Source organism: Megalobrama amblycephala, linkage group LG15 (genome assembly GCF_018812025.1).
Source record: "Megalobrama amblycephala isolate DHTTF-2021 linkage group LG15, ASM1881202v1, whole genome shotgun sequence".
Lineage (NCBI taxonomy): Eukaryota > Metazoa > Chordata > Actinopteri > Cypriniformes > Xenocyprididae > Megalobrama > Megalobrama amblycephala.
The window spans coordinates 12,840,509-12,868,190 of NC_063058.1; the positions used below are offsets into that span (position 1 = coordinate 12,840,509).

The window sequence follows — 27,682 nt, forward strand, 5'->3', positions numbered from 1 at the left end:
CAGGTTTTTATTTCTAATATCCATCGATTTATCTAGTAGTAAAGCTAATGCAAGGGCTAGAAATCATTAACCATTTGCTGAAACTTCCTTGTCATCATGGAGAGCGCAGTTCATAGTTGCATAGCAACAACAGATGCCACAGGAGCACAAACACTTGTGGAAAGCGATGTGGCCGTGCTTTCCACGGGTTTTTAGCCGCAATATGTAAAGGTATGATAGTTTTCAAAACCACCGTTTAATTAAATTTAAGCCTTAAAAGCTTTAATCAACGGTTTACTATGCTGGTATGCTGAGATTAGCCAATCATAACAGAGCTCATTTACATAAAGAAGCCTTAAAGATATATTATCCTTTAAAAACAACTTTAATTTAAATGTCATTCTTAAACATTTAATCAATGCTTATTTTCTATGCAGGTTTGCTGAGGTTAGCCAATCATAGCAGAGCTCATTTACATAAAGAAGCCTTAAACGTACATTATCCTTTAAAAACAGTCTTTAATTGAAATGTCATTTTTCAATGTTAAATCAATGCTTATTTTCTATGCAGGTTTGCTGAGGTTAGCAAATCATAGCAGAGCTCATTTACATAAAGAAGTCTTAAATGTACATTATCCTTTAAAAACAGTCTTTAATTTAAATGTCATTTTTCAATGTTAAATCAATGCTTATTTTCTATGCTGGTTTGCTGAGCCAATCATAACAGAGCTCATTTAAAATAAAGATGTCTTAAAGGTACAGTAGCCTTTAAAAACAGAAATTTTAAGATTAATTCTAAAGGTCAGTGAGTGTTGAAATTGGTCATGTAAACCTGAGAAACATTGACTAACATTAGAAATTCAATTCAAAGAAAAATATAGGGTGAGTGCAAGTACAGTTGGGCACTTCAGTGTATCTACTCTATGTAGTGTAGTGTATATTTTTTAGCTATTTAAATTGTATTATTTAAGTGGCTAAGTTGTTTAGCACCATATTTTAAAACAACACCATTGACAAATGCACTAAATGCTACAAAAGTGTAGAATATGGCACCTTTAAGGCAGAAAAGCATGAGATTTTTTTCCCTGTAGTAGTAGACAGACATTAAACCTTATGTTGAACATTTACCTAATACCCACGTTATGGTGGAAGGGATGACAGTAGGTGGCCCAGTTTGTCACACGTGACTGCGTTTGCTTCAACAACCAAACACTTGACTGTCTGCACACGTCGCCAAACCTGTCAGCGGAGTCTAATTGACATTCAAATGTATGCATGCACCTCCTCAAAATTTGATCACCCCTACCAGGGGGAAGGTATCGTAGGGCTGAGCAGTAAAGGTCTTTTGGCAAAAATGACAGAAGCCCACGTCCAAAAGCATGTATGTGTACACTACCGGGAAAAACACCAGTCCTGGAAGTTGCAGCGGCGACTCATTGTGCTTTTGAAGCAAACTTCTGCACAAAAAAACGCTTTCGGCAAAACCCCTGGCCGCCCCATCAACAGAATTTAGCAGCACTGTCGTGAGGGATCCAGATTTCCTGCAGCCTGTCAGTGACGCGTCCAGAGTGGGATGGGGACAACGAAATAGGGCCTGTCAGAAAAAACATCCTCCTGGTCGACAGGCCGAGAGCATTGCAGATCTGGCGGTGGCGAGAAAAAGAGAGACAGTCAAAACACAGCAGCGTGATTCCACCGGGGCTTGTGCTGCCGTTCCGCTCAGATCTATTTTTAATGCCTCAAACTCCACGTCAGCAAAAGGAATGCATAATTATAGATTCTTGAATAATTCATGAGGGGCTCATTAGAATAAGGAGGCGGTTATGGGAGCCACATATGTGCAAAGGCTTAGAAAACTTTTTCATTTGTTGTTTGTTTTTTAGGTAGTATCCACATTTTAGCTAGCATTGTCCAAAACACATCTCTGAGAGCTATCTATCTATCTATCTATCTATCTATCTATCTATCTATCTATCTATCTATCTATCTATCTATCTATCTATCTATCTATCTATCTATCTATCTATCTATCTATCTATCTATCTATCTATCTATCTATCTGTCTGTCTGTCTGTCTGTCTGTCTGTCTGTCTGTCTGTCTGTCCGTCTAAAGTTAAAATCCATCCATCCATCCATCCATCCATCCATCCATCCATCCATCCATCCATCCATCCATCCATCCATCAATTTAAACATAAACAATTACAGTTGTATGATTTTCTTTCCATTTTAATAATTTTCCTTCCGCTTTCCTGCATTTAAATTCAAACTGCAATCACAATTCAATCCTGAATGGCACACAACCACCTAACAAACACTTTTCATTATTTTCTGTCCTTAACTAGTAAGAGAAGCTGCGACCTATAGGCTCATTGGGAAAATGCGCCTCTAACTACTTTTGCAAAACTCCGAATACCTGTACTGTTCATGAAATTCACTGCCTTATTCCTTTTCACCCAAATTATGATTAGTGGCAAAATATTGATTACAAATGAATTATTTTCAAGCAGTCCTTGCACAATACTATGTTGTGCCTAGTGTTGAGGGTAACACATTACAAGTAACATGAGTTATGTAATCGGATTACTTTTTCAAGTAACTAGTAAAGTTACTTAAGAGCGGCATTTAATAGACAGAGCCGTAGTTCACTGATAAGGCTACGCAATATCGCGTTCATTATCGCAGATGAATCGCCTTCGATAATGAACGCGATATTGCGTAGCTTGTCAGTGAACTACGGCTCTGTCTATTAAATGCCGCTCCATTTGAAAGCAGGTGATGCCATTTAGCAGTAATCAGGGAACCGGCTTTACTGACGAAATGCACGTGACAATCGCATGTGATATATCGCCCAGCCCTATTACATTGTTTTCCCATTTAGAGACTGACACCTCTCCTGTCCCCAGATTGCAATATTGTAACACAATACTTTTAAAAGTAACTCTCCCTAACGTTGTTTGTGACCTCAAAGCACTTTCACCATAGTGTATGATTTGCAAACTAATAGATTTTGACGTACAGTACAGTCCAAAAGTTTGGAAGCACTAAGATTTTTAATGTTTTTAAAAGAAGTTTCGTCTGCTCACCAAGGCTACATTTATTTAATTAAAAATACAGTAAAAAAACAGTAATATTGTGAAATATTATTACAATTTAAAATAACTGTGTACTATTTAAATATATTTGACAAAGTAATTTATTCCTGTGATGCAAAGCTGAATTTTCAGCATCGTTACTCCAGTCTTCAGTGTCACATGATCCTTCAGAAATCATTCTAATATGCTGATCTGCTGCTCAAGAAACATTTATGATTATTTTCACTGTTGAAAACAGTTGTGTACTTTTTTTTTCAGGATTCCTTGATGAATAGAAAGTTCAAAAGAACAGCATTTATCTGAAATACAAAGCTTCTGTAGCATTATACACTGCCGTTCAAAAGTTTGGGGTCAGTAAGAATTTTTATTTTTATTTTTTTGAAAAGAAATGAAAGAAATGAATACTTTTATTCAGCAAGGATGCATTAAATCAATCAAAAGTGGCAGTAAAGACATTTATAATGTTACAAAAGATTAGATTTCAGATAAACACTGTTCTTTTGAACTTTCTATTCATCAAATAATCCTGAAAAAAAATATTGTACACAAATATTTTGTACAATTGTACACATTAAATGTTTCTTGAGCAGCAAATCAGCATATTAGAATGATTTCTGAAGGATCATGTGACACTGAAGACTGGAGTAATGATGCTGAAAATTCAGCTTTGCATCACAGGAATACATTACTTTGTGAAATATATTCAAATAGTACACAGTTATTTTAAATTGTAATAATATTTCACAATATTACTGTTTTTTACTGTATTTTTAATTAAATAAATGTAGCCTTGGTGAGCAGACGAAACTTCTTTTAAAAACATTAAAAATCTTAGTGGTTCCAAACTTTTGGACTGTACTGTATATATCGCATAACCATCTCCATTTTTATGGCTTTTCTGATATAGTAAACTTGCTCTGTAGTTCACCTGATACAGCGTCACACTTGTAATATGGAGAGCTCTGTCCCGTGAAACACGAGTCACGAAATAAGATCTCAAAGACTTGTAGAAGCAAATAAAATGGCATTGGTTGCTTCAGCAAATGCAGTTTTTATCTCAAGTTTGCTTTTGTTAACACTATTGGTTTAGTTTTGGATAGGGTTTAATAGGTGGTATGTTATTTTCAAATGTGACAGAGCATTAACATTTTAGCGCCACTCACTGGGCATTTCACTTTGAAAGTGTCGCAAAACGTCCAAGAAGCAATGTAATATAATTTTGGACAAATGTCACAACAGGCACTGAACTGATACTACCTCCCTAAGGTCACCTAAACCATTTCATACCCTGAGACACATTTTTCCCCATTATTTTCATTTTCCATCATTTTTTTTTTTAATTATTTTTTGGAAAATGCCTATACTGTACATACCCAGAAGTGGAGTGTTCTTAATGTGATGCCTGCCTGAGGGGAACCTGGATATATTTAAACAAAATGCACAGTAGGTTCAAAACCACAATGTGCTAAAATGTAATAAAACTCCTCTGAGCATCATTTAAAGCAGACACAATATGATTGTTACTGATAATTCCCTAAATTCTCGCAAGTCATGAGCCAACAGGCACAAAGAAAAACTGTCCGCGAGTTTGGGTAAATATACAAAATTATCCACTACAAAATGAGAGCTGCAGAAAACTTTCTTTCCCCAAGAACAATAAGAAGAGTCTGTGCATCTATCAATTATGGCTTAGTGAAAGGAATTTGTATACTGCTTATTCTTCAGAGTGAAATTTTGGTAGTATGGTCATAACATTAAGGGTAGATAAGATATTCAAGATAACATCAACAATTTTTCAACCTTTTCAAACTTTATGAATGGTTATTTTAGGTTTGAGGAATTGGAAGCGAGCAGAGTACGGCTGTTTCTGAAGCACGTAGTGCCATCAGCTGTTAAAAACTAAGCTCAGAATCGATTCCAGAGAGAATCACAATATATTCGAAAAATTTCACGAATCACGAATCGAGATTCAATTTATTGTCATGTATGTTTTTTGTTTTTTTAAATACAGAAATCATTCAGTACCATGATACCCAAACAGTATTTTTTGACAGTTATTGAAAAAATGACAAAATATGCTATCCTTACAATGTTCAGCTGGTCTGTAGACATGATGATAAAATATTATTTAATGTATATTAAATATATCTCAACTATTGGCAACTGCAATATATGCTAATGCATATATTAAATCTTGGGTCAAGGGAAATATTGTGCTTTTGACCATTATTATGATGTTGCTGTGGACAGGAGCTCTTTTAATTTTATTGATTGGGAAGGTGCACAGAGACTGAAATCGATACAGAGCGAGCGGCCACCCTGTTGTCAGTTATACGCTGTGACTCAACCAAGTGTTCTTGAATTCTTATCAGAACAGATGGAGTCCACACAAAGAGTTTCGTTGAGCATTTTTCCTGTCGCATGGCTTTTTTCTTCTTTTTGATAAGGCCATTTCTTCTGCCCTTGGAATTAATACACGCTATCTTTGTGATAATGTCATGCGGTATGACGTCTGACTGTGATATGCTCTCTACATATATATATTTTGTGCTAATGTCTTTGTGTATTATCATAGCTCGCTGGAATAGGTCAGAGTGCTCAAAGTGCATGAAATTCTTTGCCTCTTGAATCTCATAAACAGAAGCCTTTGATTATGAGAAAAGACATTTTGGTTTTTCGTTTTTGGGGGTATTTTTATTTCTGTTTTCCTCATTATGAGATTTTTTTTCTTTATTTCTGGCTGCTGATCTCTGGTGATTGGATCCGTACTAATGGTCTTGCCGACTGTAGAGTTCGCTGTCAAGTGTCATTATTGTTTAATTAGCTGCGGCTGACTTTTGAATGATGTTCCCTCGCTGTCTCTCTATCATTTGGTAGGGCAGAGCACCTGAAGTGAGCGCTCTGAAAGGTGCAGGGCTTTATAATATATCCCTGTTTGGTACACCCTCTATACAGAGGTCACCAATTAGCAGTTTGCAGTCCAGATCCAAACCCGAGACTGGTTCCACCCAGAATGTGAATCGCTTATCATAAATTAATGTAATTATAGCAGCATATTTTTTTTTTCTCCACATGGAGAAGCTGAAGCTGATATGGTTTTGAAAAAGCATTTACGCTATTTTCAGGAAGAGTTTAAAGAGTTCTTTTCTAAATATGTAATATAAGTCTAAGGTGTCCCCTAAATGTGTCTGTGAAGTTTCAGCTCAAAATACCCCATAGATTTTTAAAAAATTAATTATTTTTAACTGCCTATTTTGGGGCATCATTAACTATGCACCGATTCAGCGCGCGTGCCCTTTAAATCTCTCGCTCCCTCCCCCTGAGCTCTCGACTATAGGTGCAGTTATACAGTGCATAAACAAAGTTCACACAGCTAATATAACCCTCAAATGGATCTTTACAAGATGTTTGTCATGCATGCTGCATGCATGCATCGATTCCTGTGAGTATAGTATTTATTTGGATGTTTACATTTGATTCTGAATGAGTTTGAGGCTATATGCTCTGTGGCTAACGGCTAACTGTTGGAGAGATTTACAAAGAATGAAGTTGTTTATGAATTATACAGACTGCAAGTGTTTAAAAATGAAAATAGCGACGGCTCTTGTCTCCGCGAATACAGTAAGAAACGATGGTAACTTTAACCACATTTAACAGTACATTAGCAACATGCTAACGAAACTTTTAGAAAGACAATTTACAAATATCACTAAAAACATCATGTAATCACGGATCATGTCTGTTATTATTGCTCCATCTGCCATTTTTCGCTATTGTCCTTGCTTGCTTACCTAGTCTGATGATTCAGCTGTGCACAGATCCAGACATTTAATACTGGCTGCCCTTGTGTAATGCCTAGATCATGGGCTGGCATATGAAAATATTGGGGGCGTACATATTAATGATCCCGACTGTTACGTAACAGTCTGTGTTATGTTGAGATTCGACCTGTTTTCCAGAGGTCTTTTAAACAAATGAGATTTATATAAGAAGGAGGAAGCAATGGAGTTTGAAACTCAATGTATGTCTTTTCTATGTACTGAACTCTTGTTATTCAACTATGCCGAGGTAAATTCGATTTTTGATTCTAGGGCACCTTTAAATTTAATAACTCTAAAATTGTCATATGGCGTAACCATCATTTGAACAGTATAAAAAAAAAAAGCATTGTATAATATGCACTGAACAAAATTATAAATGCAACACTTGTTTTTGCCCCCATTTTTCATGAGCTGAACTCAAAGATCTAAGACTTTTACTATGTACACAAAAGGCCTATTTCTCTCAAATATTGTTCACAAATCTATCTAAATCGGTGTTAGTGAGCACTTCTCCTTTGCCGAGATAATCCATCCACCTCACAGGTGTGGCATATCAAGATGCTGATTAGACAGCATGATTATTGCACAGGTGTGCCTTAGGCAATTGTCTAAAATTTACAGTTTTACTGTAGTGGGGTGGGGGTTTCAAATTAAAATTATTTTTACATGACATTTTAGAACCTGAACTAATCTTGCCTTGTCCTAAATAGGTCAGATTTGATCATTTAAAAGACTAATTGACATTATTTTTGTGCATGTTGGTTGCACCACATGACTTTTGCGGACAAAAAGTTTATCAAATATTAACAACAAAACTGCTTCACTGTTTAAAATATTTTTCTAAGAAATAATAATCAAAGATTATTATTAAAAAATATTATTAAATATTTATCCTATTGTTTACTATATTAATTTGCTTGGTCAGTGTCATTGTGGATTTTGGTTCTTTTGCTGTTGTAGGCTGTAAGGACCTTTTGTAATAACTGAAATCATTTGGCGAAGTAATATGGAACCGTAATGCAGCCGGACAATTCCTGCCTGGAACTACTTTAGCCGTGCGTTTCCCTGAAAATAATTGCACACCTTAGAATGTTCGTCAACCAGTCAGATTTAACAGCCCCATGGTATAAAATATAATATAATGGCACAGTTCCATTCAAGACAAATAAACAGAATTTGCCATTCCATCTCCTCTTCAGCAGTTTTGCACTCCATCTTAAAACCCTTCAAAACCATCCGTTTTTTCCTCGGCTTGTAAAGAGCCATTGAGTCACATGAGAGCAGAGGTTGTTCAGAAGCGTCTGTTGAGTGTCATCATGGATGAGGATTTGGTGGGGGTTTCTTACACTTCATTACAACTAAAAACATTCACCGCATCCTCTTTGCAAATCACAGCATTTTTGGTTTATGCGCTTGTCAGTTTTCCGATACGCGTGCACCTTAGGATATGAAACATTCATTATCTTGTCTTGCACAGGCGTTGAACCCTCCCTATCTACCCAACAACTTGCGGTGCAACTTTGCTGAATCGTCTTTAGTGGTTTTTGTTTAGTTTGAAAATGCTTGCTCAACAATCATGGAAAGACCTGAGGCATTTACGCTACAGATTTTTCTTTAGAAAGTCCTTGAAAGTGTCAAGAAGAGAGGGAAACCATGAAGCATGGCTCTGTAAGCCTGTAAACATTCAACACTTTGACTAATAAAAGTGTTAACCGTGTGGCGGATGTTCCGTAGAAACGATTTCCTTGAGTCACCCCGCTCGTGCCCCATGAAGCTCCACGTCACGAGTGATAAAGCAGAAAGGCCTTTAGGTCGCTGTACACCATCAATTTCGCTCACAGTTTTGCTTATCTACTACACCTGACGCAGTTGGTCTTGAGAAATGAATGGAGCGCCTCACGGATCCGAGGGAAACATGCCTGTGTTTTGGTGTGTGAAAGGAAATGGCCTGTGAGAGGGTTTTTGTGCAATTGTGATTAAATTGTGAGCAAGTAAATTGCTCAGCCATGATGCAGACCAATAGTTTTCTTTCAACCTTTTCTTTCTTCTTTTTTTTCCCCCTTCTAGGCCTCGTAAAGCTCGGAGTCCACTGTGTCACATGTCAGAAAGTCGCCATAAAGATTGTAAACCGAGAAAAGCTCAGCGAATCAGTGTTAATGAAGGTAAGATTTCATTATTCCTTTTGGAAATATCAGATTTCTTTCTTAAAGAAAAAATTCACTCCAATTAAAATTCTCTCATCATTTACTCACCCTCATGTCTTCCCAAACTGACTTTGCTTTCACACCGCCGCCGGCGAGAGCGGCGCGGCGCATCTGGGATGGTGAGAGCGTCGAGGAGAGTTGAAGTCAGGTCAACTTTATGGTAATTAGCTATGACGTGGTTCAGCGGCAACCAATCGGAATCCTCTCAAGCGAGGACCTCTACATTCCGATTGGCTGCCGCTGAACCACAACTTGTCATTTACTTTGACCCTCCCACCGGTGGCGGTTTGAACGCACAGTACAGTATAGTTGGCAGGGCAGCCAAGGCGAATTTTGACGCTCTCACCGGCGGCGGTGTGAACGCAGTTAAAGGGATAGTTCACCCAAAAATGAAAATTTGATGTTTATCTGCTTACCCCCAGGGCATCCAAGATATAGGTGACTTTGTTTCTTCAGTAGAACACAAATTTGAACTCCAACCGTCGCGGTCTGTCAGACAAATAATGCGTGTAAATGGGAACTCCATCTATAAGAGTAAAAAAAAAACATGCACAGACAAATCCAAATTAAACCCTGCAGCTTGTGACAACACATTGATGTCCTAAGACACAAATATTCAAATATTCCACAGGACAAAATTACTGAATTTATAAAAATTGCCCCATTCAAAAATATACATACCCTTGAATCTGAACTGTCATTACCTGGATGATCCGCGACTGTTTTCATGTTTTGCGATATTTGTTTGTGAGTCCCTTGTAATTGTAAAAAAGGTAATTGCGACTTTTTATATGACAATTCTGACTTTTTTTCTCAGAATTGTGAGATTTAAAATTACAATTGTGTTTTATAAAGTCAGAATGAATTGGAAGATATAAACTCAATTGCAAGTTATAAAGTCAGAATTGCGTTAACTTGCAGTTCTGACTTTTTTTTTTCTCACAATTGCGAGATTTTGTCTCACAATTCTGACTTCTTTTCTTGCAATTCTGACTTTTTTCTGGGAAATTGCAAGTTTATATCTCAAACTCAATTTTAAGAAAAAAAGTCAGAATTGTGAGATATAAACTTGCAATAGAATCTCAGAATTCTGACATCTTTTCTCAATATTGAGAGTTTATGTCTCACAAATTTTATATCAATCAATTCTGAGAAAAAAGTTGTGAGAAAAAATCAATTTTCTCAATTCTGAGAAAAAAATTGTGAGATAAAAACTTTTTTGTGTTACATACTTAGTAGTATTCCAAAGTATTTAGATTAAGTTACAAAACTTCAACCCCGGGTAGTTGCAAAACAGCACGCGGCAACATTGAAAAAAGTAACCCAATTCTGTGGGAAAATCACAGGCAAAATGAAAAATAAAGACAATGATGTGACAAAAGAGAGCAGAGTTTTGAAACATTTATGATACGAGCCCTCATGTTTTGCTCGTATTATAGAGCTGTCTCTGATACATCACTGCCCTTCTACTGACTACCTTTGAATAGACTCCCATGAGCGCAGAATCATGACGAATTTTGATCTCAAATTATGTAAAAATGAATTCCGATATGACTGTTCACACTGCAGTCGCATTACAAAACATCTGACCTGTATCCGATTTAGTACCTCATATGGAAGTGGCACAAATCAGAACTGAAAAGTTCAGATTCCATGTGGTTTGTACTGTTCACATAGGGAAAACAGGTATGAGGAAAAAAAAAAAATCTGATTTGGGACACATTTAAGTGCAGTGTGAACGTAGCCTTACTTTCTTCTATGAAACACAAAAGGAGAAATTTAGCAGAATGTCAACGCTGCTCTTTTCCATACAATGAAAGGCTCTCAAGCACCAAAAATGACTATACAACTGCATAATGTTATTTATTGCCTGTAAAACTATACTCTGGGTAGTAGTTGGCCCATAATTATCTCCTCTGATAAAAACAGTCTTGGGAACACAGAGACTGAAACTGAAGATGAAAGAACCTGATTAAGGATAATTGTCTTTCAAGGGAGGCATATGAAATTATGAGATGCTTGTTATTATTTGGAAATGGGGGCACGCTTGTAGAATGCCTTAATTTAGAATATCATCTAATACATATGCTTAAAATATATCATTTTGGATGCAAACTTATATAGTAACTGTTTTGCTCTAACAGATTTTAATGAGGAAGGGATTTGGCCAGGGATAAGCAGCAATAAATAAACTCAGCAGGATTAGAGACCTTAAACACTGCAATTCTTTCTGATATTTGCACATTTGAGGTTTTGCCAGGAGGCAGAGGCCCAAATTAAGATCTTTTTGGAAACGAGCAGCACCTGAGGCTCAGAGACTTATAGTTTTTGTAGGACTGCCAACAGAATACACACATTATGTTTTTAATAAACATTTTCAAACATCGTACAACATTGCACGCCACTGAGATACGGTATATATACAGTGCTTAACAAATTTATTAGACCACCACCCAATGTAAGGTTTTTGCCACAGCTGCCCTAAACTAACAGTATTGGTGATTACCAAAATCTTTTTTTTTTTAATGTTTCTGTAATGGTTAATCCATACCAGTATGTGTAAGCTCTTTAGTCACAGTAGTGTTTGTAATGAGATCAAATATTATATATGATATATATAATATTCAAGTTGTTTATTAATTTTCTACCCCTGAATGAAAAACGAAAAATCAAGCCGAATTCTTGTTTTTCATTTTGTTTAAAACAAATTAAAAACAAGAAAGGTGTCGTTTTTCATTTTTGACCAAAAGATACACAGACCCTATATATATATATATATATATATATATATACACACACATATATATATATATATATATATATATATATATATATATATATATATATATATATATATCACAGGTGATATATATATATATATATATATATATATATATATATATATATATATATATATATATATATATAATAAGGTACGTAAAAAATGTTTACATTTATATATAAATGTAAATGTACAATGTTTTTACAATAATTACAATGTAAACATTTTTTATAGAAATATAAGATATTTTTCTTATTATATACAGAACAAACACGCATATATTACGTAAGACTCTTATTTTGTACACGATAATCACGATTATCGTTGAACAGCCCTAAAATATATATATATATATATATTTCAGTTTGTTATACAGACCCTATATATATTTAGTTTTAAACAAGTTTTGACAGATTCCTACAATATTTGTTTTCTCTTTATTGTGAATATGATGGTTCGGTATGTACCTTGGTATTGAAGTCACTGTTCGGTATAGGTACAGTACAGCAAGGGGAGAAAACGAACATAAATTTGCTTCTTTTTTCATCTTTTTTTATTAATCAGTGGTTTATTGAACATATTGTGTCTCTCTCTTTAAATAAATTCAATTATAATTAACATTTTCTTAAGGATAAAAAAATCTCTCTCTCAGGTAATACTGTAAACTACATACAGGGAGCCCTTTCTCGCACATTACTAAAATATTCTTGAAATATAATCATTTACACAGTTACTGTCATAACCAATGTTCCCTCTAATTTTTTTTCTCGCTGAGCAAAACTTTTCTCTGTTGAGTGCACATTTTGGCAACCTGAGCAAAAACATACTTTATATCAGACCTGTACAATGAACGTAAACACACACACAAAAAATGGTTTTATCATGCAACTGTAACATTTAACTTTAATGTGCCGTTTCTATTTTATTTGACCCTTGATGTAACTTAGTGATTTATTAAATAATATGTTTGAAAACAAGCAGTTCAGTCACTAAATTAAGCACATTTTAGGTTACTTGAGATTTTTCACATTGCTGTATTAACTGTACCAGTCTTTACCAAGAAATTCTATTAAAAATAATTTCTGTCCTCCTGCAGGACAGTTCAATTCTTTATAATAATATAATATGAGCAGTTACAATGATGGTTTGGGACAACCATAATGTGTTTTTGTACAGTCAATTATTAGCAACAGACAGTGTTAAACCATCAAAATCACATGTTTATTGCTTATGAATTTCCCAGATTTTATATACCAGGAGGTTAAGATTTTCTGTGGCAAGGAGCCCTAAACAATCCCCTTGTGAAATAATTTTTTTGATTAGGCTTACATTATAATATAATAAAATATAATATTTAAGTATTTAAACTGATATAAAGGATTATATCAGTTTAAATTCTTCCATTTGTTTTAATATATTATAAAGTAAAAACAAATTGAAGCATTTAAACTGATAGCTAAATATTTTTAAGAAAAGTGAACGTTAACTCTTTTATAGTTATCTAAACATCCCTGAAACCCACAGCACCACCACACACAATAATCTATTTAAACTGAGGTATATCACTGATGTATTTTGAGTTTTCAAGCTACACCTGTGGTGGGTGTGTGATTGTAAATGTCTCAGAGTTTTGTTCATTCTGTGCCCATCATCCGTTATTTCCACCACTTTTCATTAAAACATCACGTTTTATTTCACATTTCTTTTCGTTTCGCGTTGCCTTTCGTATTGAGGTATTTATTCCGCAAACATGACAGTATTCTTACCGCGACTGATTTGGCTCAGGGCCAGCCAGCTCACACGCGCTCAATCGTTCTCTTTCTATGAAACCTGTAAACCGCATTCACCGGTTACAACTCTATAGCGACAATAACTCTATAGCGGTTGTCCAGAGCACTGCAATTATTTCTCAGTTAAACTACTACAATCATTTTCATGTCTGTTCTCTGCGCGGCAATTATTTCTTCTGCGCGGCCGCGCACGCGCGCAGCTTAGAGGGAACATTGGTCATAACTTGTTTTCATGAGAAATTTATTTAAACATACAGTATATTAAATAATTAGGACATTACTAACAGGTAAAGTAAATTTAATGAATATATAAGCTAAAATAGTGCATATATTTAGTGTAAAGCTCCCTTCTAGAGTTCATTTCTCTAGTAAACTAACATGCTGTGGACACTAAATGACTTGCCTGAGGTAAATGTGATGCTACGTGAGATATTATTCTCAAGCTGTTTTATTGCTGTCTTTCCGCGGTTGAAACACTGGTTGAGAGATTACACGTAAACGTGGTCTTCCTCTTCTGTGTTGGCGGTTAGCAAACAGCGTTGCATTACCGCATGCACCTCCTTCTGGTTTGGAGTGTGGATCACCTGTGACTCACTGTATTCGTCGTCTGACTGTATGCACGAACCGTGACACCCGTAAAGTGACGGTTCGGGACGAATGCATGTACCGTTACCCCTCTAAAGAAAAATGTATGGCATCACCATTGCACCATGTTCAAAAAACCGTGGAAATATTTTTTTGCATTCATTGTTAAAGCACTGCTCTCTGTGCTCATGGCAGACAATCAGAACCCCTCATAGAGCGAACAAGCCCCATATCTGAGTCTCATCAGCACCAACTCTTCCACATGAACTCCAAACGACCCGACTGCACTTCAGAAACAATGAAGACGATTAAACTCACACTAATCATATGCTCCTCAGGTCTAAACAGTCTGTGTTTACAATATAATTTATTCCACATATCACATAAATAATGCATGTACCACCCCGCCTGAACTTGAAGTTTAATGTGACTACAACAGATATTACAATTTTCAGCCGTTGTTTTCATGTAATTACTTCGGTATGAGGTAAAAGTCGATTTGAACAGCCACCAATTTATCTCTGCATGGGTTTGAGAGATGAGGGGGTGGATTGTCAGGGTTATTTTGGACAGCGGCCTCTGTTCGAAGCGTGTGTGTGTGTGTGTGCTTGTGTGTGATTTGGTGTGCTGTCTTACTCTTGGCTTTGACATTCTCATTGTTGTCGTCCTGTCACCGAGATGAATATGGGCTATCCCAGCACCTGTCTCTCCTCTCATTCCTGCTCGTCCAGACCAGCATTGCAAATGTCACCTTTTAAAATGCAAATGTTGCATTCTCTGTTTCCATCCTGGCACCTTCGTCCAGATGCCGTGTACCACTGGGAATGAGATTCTCTCAGTCATTCTTTCGGATGTCCACACCTCTGATTTTATATGTAGAGGACATAACCGTAGAAAGTCCACACAAGCAGACATGGCCGAATTCACAGCAGCCGTGTTGAAGGATTATAAAATAGAGGATTAGATGGAAAAAGATGATGTAATGGAAGCCATGAGAGTTAGATAAGGATTTCAGATTGGGCTTAAAGAAATAGTTCACCCAAATATGAAATTCTGTATTCTTTCACTCACACTCATCTGGACTCGTTTTCTTCTGTGGAACACAAAAGAAGATTTGCAGAATGTTCATTCTGCACTTTTCTGTACAGTTATAGTCAATAGTGACCACGTCTGTCATGCAAGATTTTCGGTGAATAACAAATGTAATTTTGGTTTGTTTAACTTAAGAAGATGAATATGTAATATAGACACTAACTTTCATATTTTCGCATCCTTTTTGAGTAGCTTGACTCTCCCAGTGTTATTTCGGTATTATTTAAATATAGAAAGGTTCCCCTTGGTTGAAATTGCGTTCCGGGGCGCATAGCACTACAACTTTACTATTAGCAATTAAAGCCATATAACAAAGATATTACATCCTTGAATGGGTCAAAACTTTAAGTGTTATCTTAATATAAATATCTTGGAATTTGGCTTGATAGCTCTTTGACTTTCACTGATCAGCCAAGAAATACCTTGTTGAAACCACTATTTTACCATTATTTGACTATGGTAATGTGGTGTATAGGAATGTACATAAAGGTGTTCTAGAACAATTAGATGTTATTAGACTGATTACTAATGCACCTTACAGAGCGCATCGTTGTGAATTGCATTCCCTTTTAAATTGGACGTCATTATGTATTAGACGGGAACTACACTGGTATAATGTTAGGTTTGTTACCCAAATATCTTCAAGAGTTGCTGGGACATCATGTTAGTACATATACAACCAGATCATCTAATCATATTCTTTTGATTATCCCTAGAAAGAAAACTGTTTATGGTCATTCTGCTTTTGAATTTTCTGTTCCAAATGATTGGAATGTGCTGCAAAAGTCATTGAAATTAGAGACATACATTTCAATCTCAAAAAAAAAAAGTTTTAATTGAATGTATATGTGTGTGTGTGTACAGCAATGTATGTTTGTATGCCTTTCATGAGATTTTAAAGGATAAGTTCACCCAAAAATGAAAATTATCCCATGATTTACTCACCCTCATGCCATTCTAGCTGTATATGACTTTCTTCTTTCAGTCAAACATAATCAGAGTTATATTAAAAAAATATTCTGGCTCTTCCAAGCTAGTAGTGAATAGTAACCAATATTTCGAAGCCCAAAAAAGCACACCCATCCATCATAAAAGGAATCCATACGGCTCCAGGGGCTTAATAAAGACCTTCTGAAACAAATCAATGCAGTTTTGTAAGAAACAATATCCATATTTATAAAGTACAATCACTTGATTCTGTAGGTTAGTTGATTCCGATGGAAGAGTGAACTTTGACCTGACGCATGATGTATTGACAAACACAGAAGCGCAGAGGATAGAGCAAAACAAAACACCAGTCATAAATTAGAAGTCTAAAATGAGAATTTTTAAAGAGAAATGTCAGAGGAGCTTGAGTTTTTTGTTTAAAGCGCGAGAGACGTCTACTCTGACCTAATCTAACGCTACTCCTACATTCTACGTCATACACTGGAACTCGATTCTCTCGTGAACGCGCGGATGGACGTTACCTGAAGCTAGTGATTATATAGTCTGCTATATAGGACTAGATAGGACTATATAGATTATAGCCCCCCCCCCCCCCCCCCCCCTTCAAAATATTTTATTTACATTTTTAGGTGAACTGTTAGATACCCTGAAGTTTTTAAATTTTATAAAAAATACATTCTAAAATACCTAATTTTTGGACGGCAGCTTCACATGTAGCTTTGCCAAGAAGACAATCCCACATAACATCACCACAAATGAGAAAAATCATCCAAAATTTGACTATACGTTTTATTCAGTAATGAGAATTATCAATAAAAGTATTATTTTTAATTAAATGTACTATTGTTCCCAATAGACCAATTTGGTGTTTGCAAACAGCGATGACGTTTTTTGTGGGCGGAGCCTAGCTGGTTGCAGAAAATGAAAGTTGAGCAGTAGAAGTCTATGGAAGCCACGAAATAAAAGAATAAAAAAAATTAATTTCGAGTTTATATCTCACAATTCTGACTTTTATTTCTCGCAAATCTGAGTTTACATATCACATTTCTTACAAAATAAAACAGAATTGTGAGATATACTCGTTATTCTGTCTTTTCTGAATTGCAATTTATCCCGCAATTCTGACTTTTCCCCCCTCAGAATTGTGAAATAAACTCACAATTGCGAGTTATAAAGTCTGAACTGGGAGTAATAAACACGCAAATGCAAGAGAAAAAAAAAGTCAGAATTGTGAATTGTAATAAAAATTATTATGTTTAAAAGTTATCTATGTAAAATATTATAGGTTTAAATTATTTTAATTTTAATTTTTTTTCATGCTGTATGTATGTATGTCCTCTGAACTGCATATGTGAATATTATGTAGAGACTTACTGTTTACATCAAATTCCTGCTTTAATAGTAGACTAATCCTTGCAGGTGTCATCAATCCAGTCTGTGAAACGTCTCTGTTTATCTTCAAATTACGTTTTCAACGATGGTTTTCTTTAAAAATGAAGACTATATTTTTTGCATTCCGATTCCAACATCCAGAGGCACAACAAAACATTTTTCTCTTATTCTGTGGATTTTTTCACATTTTTCTTCAATAGCTTCAACTATTTTTCTGCAACCAGTATGCGCGCGCAGCTGCAAGTGACGTAATTGTGACGTCTGCTCCAAAGTGGTCTATATACATGTTTATTTTAAAAGGTGCTCTATGTAAGAATGACAGCTAGTGGTTGAAATGGGTACTGCAGTCCAAATTCAAAATATTGTTTGCCCCGCCCCCTCCTCCTCAGACTCAACGCTCTCACAGGTTGCCAGTTTGAGGACACGCAACAGTAGCTCAATTGACATTGGAAGGCGAGGAGACTTACACACTGTAAGATAATTAGTCAAATTAATGATTTATAATGAGTTGATATCGCGTTTTGATATGCTCCCATTCATAGAGATTTTTATATGGATGCTGAGACTTTTTAGGTCGGGTAGAATCTGCGATCTCTGACCCAGTTTGTTCGCTGGCTTTCATGGCTGCGATTCGCTGCATGTGTTTTCCTCCAACTGGCAACCCGGGGTGGCGAAATACTATTGGGTAAATTAGCAACATTGCGGTCTTGCACAGACGGAAACAAAAACAGAAATTCCGACACGGAACGCAAATTTCAAAGTGAAATAACTGGCTGTAGCAATGGTTTTCAGAGAAACGAACTGTGAACTGAGCATGTTTAATAAATATCTGCAAACATATTATGGTATTTTTATGCTTTAGTACAGTCAAAAACTTACATAGAGCACCTTTAAGCTTATTAGAGAATCACATTATTAGCTTAGCAACATGCTATCAATTTTGAGGAGCCTTGCCCATGTGCTTCACATGAGGAGTGCAATTCACTGCGGTGTGCAGTTGCCGGCAATGTACGGTAGAGCATTTCAAATCACTTACTTCTATTTTTTAGCTTACCTCGGAAGGTAACTGACTATGTAAACGGTATATAGCAATGCAGCTCACAAGGTTTTGGAACAGAGTTTGTGTTTGATCGGGAGTGTGTAACTGATGGTCTCTGTGATTGAACATGAATGTATTGTGTACATGTGAGAATGCGAGTGGGATGTGGTGCATTGTCGAGGCCTAAGGGAATATTTAACATTTGTAAAACTCCCGAGATTGTAGAGTTTACACTGACTCATAGCTACACATACACACACCGTAGTCTGCAAAAAGCAGATAAGGCCCCGTCTGTGACTTTGTGTACATATATAAATATACATGTGCTTTTCTTCATGTGAGCGGTTCAGTGCGTCTTTTTAAAAACTAGAGGGTTAATCTAGATTTCAAGCAAGTTTTAAAGTCGGCCAAGTAAGTAGATTAGCATTAGCATATTTGGGTTTAGAGGGATAAGAAACACAAACACAAATATAATATCTCTTTTTTGGCTACTGCAGTGTACTGCATTTCGCGCAGTATACACTGTATACTACATACTTTTGCACTGCAGTATTTTCAAAATTTAAATATACTATACTAAATATACTTTCTCTTTTAGAAAAGCAGGTAATATGGCATTCTGAACATAGCCTGTAAATGTGTTAAGGACGCGAGCGGCACAGCGAGTGGCTAGTCTGAACATCAGCGCTCTGATGATTGTGCTTCCTGTGAGCTCTGGGCCTGATTAAAGCTCATTATCCACGGTAACTCACTCTCTCACTCTCCTCTACTGACACAGCATCAAAGAGACACAACCAACAGAACGACAGAGGGAGAGAGGAAAACAGGGAATAGATGGAAACAGATAAGGAGACCAAGAGAAATGAAAGGAGAAATGCAGTTTTTTTTAGAGTCAGAGATAATGAATGTAAGTCAAAGTACTATTTGAAATTGCGGTTTGATTTTCCATAACACTGGCTATTACACCGTGTCTACAATGTACTTGATGCATCGAAGTGAATGTTCCGGAACAATTTTTCCTTTTGTTGAATGTAGAGAAACCACATGGTTCATCAGAAATACAACGGTTGCACCCGTTGACTGTCGGCAGCTCACCCGTTGATTGATGCATCCCCAGTAGACGGTGCGTTCATACAAATGCACAGCGTATAGTACGTCACTTGGTAGACAATTCTACAATCACTGTCTACTTGAATTTAACAATAATTTTAACACATTTACCAAATTTGCTGATATAACTTCTTCATTTTGTTTCATAAAGACAGGTCAGAGTTCATAAGACTAATCAGAGTCATTTTATTATGTACTAGTTTTCAAACAGTTATATAGCTAACATAGGGGTGGGTCATTATACCAGTAGACACAGTTAACCACTCAAACTTTGTCAACCGATAAGAGATTTTGGACGCTACTGTGCTATGTTCTCATGAAAATGTATAATTACCAAGCATTTCGATTTAAAAACAAGTGACTTTAAACTGTTGAAGTGCAATAAGCAGAGAAAAAGAACTCATTTCAGTATATATTCGCGCTGTCTGAGAGATGCGCGCACATAAAACCGCTGCTCATACAGCGTGTGAGTACTGAACCAAGTTCTTTTGGCTGCCTTATTGGGCTTGAATGGTCAAATACTCACTCTTATGTGTCAAAATGCCCGTCTTTGTGAGTATCCTCGTAAACATAGTCATTTGTGTCTTAAGTGGATGTAAACAATTGAGAAAGCGCATGTGTAACAGTACATTAGATCAGTGCATTCGGTCTTAGAGTGACAGCAGCCTAATTTACCTGCTGTTGTCTGTGTCATAATTAAACAACAAAAGACGAAGAGGAAAAAGACAGAGAAAATCACTGACTGCTCTTGACTGAATTTCTTTCGTAACTTTATTAAGCATACATTTGTATTTAATTTACACAGTGAAGACTATGCAGTTTTTTGTTTTTTTTGTATTTAATTTTATACAATTTATGTAGTATTTCTTATTTAGTGCTTGAAGTTTTTCAGGTAGGTCTATTTCATTTGTGTCTTTGTTCTATTGTAGTTTTGTCCTATTGCTTGTAATTTGTTGCTTTGTTCTTATTTCATCACTAACTTTTTTTGTTTTGTTTTTTACCTGGGCTAATAGTGTTTTTTTTTTGTGATGTTGAAATGTGATGAGAATTATGAAATTTCAATGGTAAATTGAAATTTCAATCTATCATGAAATAAAATTGCTCATATAGTGATATAAGATTTTGGTATTATCACCCACCCCTAAGCTAACATTATGCAAATAGTAGATAATTATATATAATATATATACAAAAAAATACTTTCTTTTGGAAAACACGTCTCAATAAAAAAAAATAAATAAATAAATAAATAAATAAATAAAAATATAATATAATATAATATAATATAATATAATATAATATAATATAATATAATATAATATAATATAATATAATATAATATAATATAATATAATATAATATAATATAATATAATATAATATAATATTTTTTTTTTGGTGCCTCACAAAGCAACCATCATATTTTAAGGTGTAGCTCACATGATGTATCTGCTGACACAGTTGCTTGCTGTTGAGTAGGAAAACTACAGTTTATAGCAACAATCAGTACTGAGAGTTCCAGCAATTTAATAGCTATCAGTGGAAATGCACCTTTATAGAAACCTGGTTATAATTCAATAAGGAATAAAAGATTGAATCAAAATGAGGTGCAGCACTTCTTCTTATGTGGTTTGCAACACAAAAATTTCAGCCCACTGAACTCTATTATGATGTAGAACTATAGACCTCTCAGCTACTCATGCTGAATGCTTGATTCTCTCCTCGAGCAGTCATACACTCTGTTCCCAAATGAATTATTCTTGCCGAATAAAGCTGAGACAGTTTTTCCCATTGGGTTTGCAGATATGTGCTGTGCGCTCGTGAATCAAATAGCTATAGATTCCAGCATTGCTTTTTTCATCCGCCCTAGTAGAGCCTATCACGCTCTGAACGGGGTATTAGACGCTCTTTGTGAGGCATAAATCATCCCACAATCTGCACCTTCTCCCCTCGGCTTCAACTGGTATTGATTTGAAGCGTCCAGTGACTAGCGCTCAATATCCACTCTGATCTCAGAACAGAGGTACCAATTCAGGCGGCACCTCACAAAGGCTGTTGGTTTATTTTATTGTTCTGGCCTGGATGCCCTCAATGAAATATTGGAAGACTTCCGCTTTCATTTGTGTTACTTTAGGCTGAGGGGTTGCGGCACTTACACTCTAGAGAAACCTCTGATGAAGTGTTTGACGAATAGGAATGCGTAACATCATTTGAAGAGTTTAGAAAAAGGCAGAATGATGAAATGCACAAATTGGATCTTCGAAAGCACAAGGGGACCCGACACTATTCCCATTGCTTGACATTGCAGGATGGAGCCTTACTTTTGGAAATGCTTGTTGAAATCATTAGATTTGTAGTGGGGTTGCTGGGTCCTGAAGCCAAACCAGTTGGGAATCATTGGCGTAAACCAAGGGATCGAAACCAATCCTGTGCCTGGAAGACTACTTTCCTGCAGACTTCAGTTTTAACCCTACTCCAGCTCAGCTACCTGTTATTTTCAAGTGATTCTGAACACCTTGATTAGCTGGTTCAGGTGGGTTTGATTAGAGTGATGTAAACTCTAGTTAGCTTTTGTTGGAAAATCAAAAAATGTTTTTAGAAATTACCTTGACGTTTCAGTTGTGGAACCCAACACCGTTGGGTTGATTTTAAAACAGGAAGACATGTATGCACAAAAATGGAAAATGAGTTGGGAGCGGTAAATGTGAAGTGAGTGATGTGAACTGAGAGAGGGAGAATGGGCGAGAGAGAGCGAGAGAGAAACAGGGAAATGGGAAGGAGAGGTCTGCGAGGCTGGAGTAATTGCCCCCTGAAGCAAATAATTGAGGCAGGAGCAGGGTTAGGGGTGGGGGTGGGTAAAGCATGACCTTATGCCCCATAACTTCTGCAATCATACAGATAGATGGAAAGAGAGAACCCGACTTCACCCTGCATTGCCAAAAATAAAAGAAAGAATTAAGCCAAAAATAGCCAATGTGAGGATGTTCAGTCATGGAAGGTTCTCTCACATGACTCGAGTCAGTGTTCTCCAGTGCACTGAACTACATCCAAATGTCAAGCTACATTGGTACCTTCTGTCCAGTGTTGTGTGAAGGTCAAAATATTTTAACGTTGACCCTGTTTGCCACTGACCTCGAAGTGAAGCCAATAGCTGCATTTCCATTACCCTTCAAATTGCACAAACTGAAATTATGAATTGAAAATATTCCCAATGGAAATGCGTCAATTTTGTCAAAACTCCCATATATCGCAAAAAATAAGGTTTTACAATCACGTGAGGTGGTTTTTCAGCCAATTCGGAAAAGGAATATTTCGCAAAACTGCAATGGAAACATTTTTTTTTCACATTTACCGGTCACCTGCCTAAGTAAAAGTCGATCATTCTTTAAAGATGGTGCAGTATGTTTGGACAGAAGACGAGACAGAGTTCATTATTGAACAAAATAAGACAAAAGAATTACGGGAATACTGGATTTCAAACAACAAAGAAATGGCACAATTGACCCTTCGCAAAGACCAATGGGGGGCGCCCTTAGTTACTGTTGCTTTGTTCGACAAGCCATGGCACTGTCATGCCAGTTAAAAAATACAAAAAATACATTTTCAGTTAAAAATACATTGCGGAGCAAAGAGGACACTGACAACACGTCGACAGACAAGACAGAGCAGGTTACTTATGATATTAAACAAGGTCCCAGCTTTCAAATTGTGTAATTTTTTTAAGAAATTATAACAAAAACCGTTTTGTGGCTCTTTAATGTGTCATGACAGATTGCTGTAGCTCCTCGGCTCAAGCGGCTCGTGAACCGATCATCTCTTCCTTCTAGTTAATTTAAAGCATCAAATAAACATGAATAAACATGAGAAGGAATGTTGTTTTAAAACGCGGAAAGACGTCAGTACACACAATTTTTCAAGTTCAAGTCCACCGAGATGAATCTTCTAACTCCTGACTGCTTTGTCAGACAAAATGGCAGATTTGGCGTTATGATTGGTTAGATCACCTGTCAATCAAACTCCCGGCGAAGGGTCAATTTATCAAGACCTCGAAACAGACACCCAGAAACACCTCATACGTGGCCGCTTCCAAGTATAAGGGGCTTTCCATGCCATTAATTCTTGGATAACACACCCACATCTCCTTCGATTAAAAATAATGGCTACTGCAGTGGCTGCAATATAGCTAAACCTACTAAAATCCGTTGCTATGATTTTTGTAATGACTTGTCGTGAGAGGAAAAATTACGTTTTAGTCGCATAAAATCAGTTAATAGAAACGCCGTCATTTCACAACCGATTTTTATCAACATTTAGAAAATATCGCAAAGGTTTTGCGCAAATCTGTAATGGAAATCTGGCTAATGAATGCCGGATACTGAGACTAATCTTGCGCCTATCTAGAAAATGTGAGTTGTATAGGCACATGGAGACTTTCATAGAAAAATCATAATATATAAATGTTATTCTATACTTTTACTAATTTACTATGTATCTTGAGTATTTATATGAATTAACAGTAAAATGGCACATGTTCTTGACAGATGTGTTGAGGCCAAATTGTGATACATGTGACAATTCACAACTCAATTGGATTGTTTGGAATTGGAGTTGTATTTTGTTCAAATCTTTTAACTTTACTCTATCTCACTATCTCATTTCGTCTATTTTATTAACTGAATCATAGGAAAAGACGCACATGATGCATATAAGTAAATTAAGTCACAATTAATCACACCTAATCCTACAGCTTGTAATAATAAATATATACACATTCAATCTCCAGATCATTGTAGAATAAACAAAGAATGTTTTATATAATGTTTATTTGATGTAATTTTACCAAGTGTCATATTCAGAGAAGGTGTAATCAAGGCCAGTATTGGCGATAATGATAACTCTTATAAAGAGATTATTAATAAAAAAAAGTTTAATATTTAAATTAGATTTTTCAATTTATGAGGATAGCAAGTAATTACAGCCGCCATATAGGCCTGGAGAGATCAGCGTAAACATCACAGTTAAAGGAAGTGAAAGGGAACTAACTAGGAAATCAAGAAAACAGGAACAGATCAAACACAGTGAAAATTGAACTATAACCTGACATAACTGTAACAGTTATAAAGTATCAATGTTATATTGTTAGAAAATGAATGGCAGCATATCAAGACATAATTGTATCCAGCACAGCACTAGACTTGACCTGAGGCGTGTACGAATGCCTCTTTCTTAAAGTGTCTGTTTTTGAGGTTTGTAGATTTTTATGCTTTTGAATGTGCGCAATAATGTGCATCTGAGCCATTAATTCCTCATGTGACAGAAAGATGAGACGACCGGAAAACGTTACTTGGGAGAGTGAGAAAATGCAAAACAAGCATCAAAGAAAGTCAGAAAAGTAAGTAATTGAGAAGCAGAAAGCTACGGCTTGATGGAGGGAACGCACAGAAGGAGAAGTTTTCCTAACAGCTCAGATGAAAGAGTGGGAGCGATTAGATGAATCATGGCTGGCTCTAATCAGGTTATCCTGACACTGGGATGACAGTGCAAGCTTCTCCCCTCCGCCTTCATTTGGTTCCACACCGCCAAATGATTATAGATGCTCCCTTCATTTCTCCCAGAGCCACAGAAGTGTATCCCTGCTGAGGATTCCCAGCCTCCCTCCCTCCCCACTGTGTTTCCTCCTCATAAAGACCTTAAGCACCCTCAAGTGTTCCACAACTTCTTCGCGGATCTTATTTGTGTGTTCGTCTTGTCTACCTCCGCCCCCACCTTCCTGTTGCCATTTTTTTTTTTTTTTTTTTTATGAAATGTGAGAAAAGAATGCACTTCTACAGTATGTGCAGCTTTTGAGGTTTACATACATGGATGGTTGACAAGTAACAAGTTATACTAATGTTTTAAATAATAAATGTTACTCGTCAACTATCCATGTATGTAAATGATGAATACATGAGAACAGCATGTCAACATTTCACTGTTGTATTGTTGTTGACACTCCTGTGAAATGTCAGTTGTTCACATCTCCATCTCTGAACTTTATTACATTTTTTTTTTAAAGTCCATGATGTGACCTAATCAATGGAAGGTCATCTGACATTCCACTCTAATTTTGTTCCCCATTCTCTGTAGATTTTCCTCTGTCCTTGACATGAATTCTAGCGAGTATGGATCGCTCCATGCTGCACTAAATTGGGAATGGATTTTTGTACCAAAAGGTTTTGCACCACTTGAAATGTCAGAGACCAACTCAGTTTCTGAACATCAGAAATTGCTGAATTACTGTGGGTATTTTTCAAGTTCAGATTACTTTGCAGCTGGTCACTTCAGTAAAACGGCACTGCCATAAACTTTTCACTTTCTCTGTGTTTTCTCTGTGTCTCTCTTTCTGGTCTTAGAGTGCTATTGTCTGTTGCCTCAACCCTCATTTTTCAAATTGAAACCTCTGTCGCTATGTTTTCTCATGTCAAGGGACTGTAAAGTCCACAACACTTAAAGAACACATTATTATGGAATGGTGTAGCTGGAGGTTTGAGTAATTTTACAGAACAATCAATATCTCTTAAAGGAATAGATCACCCAAAAATGGGAATTATCCCATGATTTACTCACCCTCAAGCTATCATAGGTGTATATGATCTTCTTTTAGACCAGCACAATTGGAGTTATATAAATATAAAATATCCTGGCTCTTCCAAGCTCTTTTGGCGCTCCTGATTTTGAAGTCCAAATAAATGCACCCATCCATCATAAAAGTAATCCACACGGCTCCAGGGGGTTAATAAAGGCCTTCTGAAGTGAAGTGATGGGTTTTTGTAAGAAAAAATATCCATATCTAAATCTTTATAAACTAAAATAACTAGCTTCCGGAAGACGGCCTACGCAAGTCGACTTGCGCCACAAGAATCATCTCTGACCTAATACATCGCGCAAAACACCGTTCATGAATTAGAAGTCTAAAAAGAGAATTTCTAAAGAGAAATATTGGAGGATTTCGATATAACAGAAAAGGAGCTTGAGTTTGTTGCCCAGCCCTATTTGTTTTGAACTGCTTGTGCTACTCCTACATCCTACGAAGTTACTCTTGTGGCGCAAGTCGACTTGCATAAGCCTGCTGGAAACTAGTTATTTTAGTTTATAAAGTTATAAATATGGATATTTTTTTTCTTACAAAAACACATCACTTCACTTCAGAAGTCCTTTATTAACCCCATTTAGTTGTATGGGTTACTTTTGTAATGGATGGATGCACTTTTTTGGACTTCAAAATCAGTAGCGCCATTCACTACCGTTATAAAGCTTGGAGAGCAAAGAGATTTTTTAATATAACTCCAATTGTGTTCGTCTGAAAGAAGATAGTCATATACACCTTGGTTGGCTTGAGGGTGAAGAAATCATGGGATAATTTTCATTTTGGGATGAACTATCCCTTTAACCACTGTTCACTCTGACAGTCACTGAAGGTTTCCACGTCTCTGCGACTACACTGACAATTTCTGACATGTTTTTCCACATATAATCTTTTATTATATCCTCACATGGGGATAGACCAAGCATATAGAAGAGTAAAATCCCTCAAAGTAACGTTAACTTCTTTTCCATCTTGCCTACACTCACATGTGCACTCCACTGTCTTCACTCCCATTTGTAGTCGTGCATCATGTTGCAGCTCATTTGCATAGTTATAATATTCTAATCCCTATCAACTTGCTGGACATGCCCATATTATGCAGCCAACGGCGCTGCTGCTCATGTCAATGAAAATCACCAACTCTTATTGAAAATGAACGACTTTTCAATTGTTTTGAAGTCACTGCCAGAGTGAACAGTGTTTTTGACATTTTCTTTAGGTG

The 27,682-nt window shown here is 36.3% G+C and overlaps 1 protein-coding gene and 1 long non-coding RNA gene across 6 annotated transcripts in view; one reads left to right on the forward strand and one right to left on the reverse strand.

Moving 5' to 3' along the window:
- Positions 1–27,682, forward strand: part of brsk2a (BR serine/threonine kinase 2a) — a 282,035-nt gene that overhangs the window by 157,119 nt on the left and 97,234 nt on the right. For all 5 annotated transcript variants that reach the window (XM_048158768.1, XM_048158769.1, XM_048158772.1 and 2 more), the window contains exon 2: positions 8,962–9,056. In XM_048158768.1, coding sequence (XP_048014725.1) covers positions 8,962–9,056 — 95 coding nt within the window. The remainder of the gene's footprint in view (positions 1–8,961; positions 9,057–27,682) is intronic.
- Positions 481–13,703, reverse strand: LOC125247459. Its single transcript, XR_007180090.1, has 3 exons — positions 13,647–13,703; positions 9,515–9,624; positions 481–1,621 (listed from the first exon to the last, which is right to left on the reverse strand). It is a non-coding gene; the product is annotated as an uncharacterized LOC125247459 (long non-coding RNA).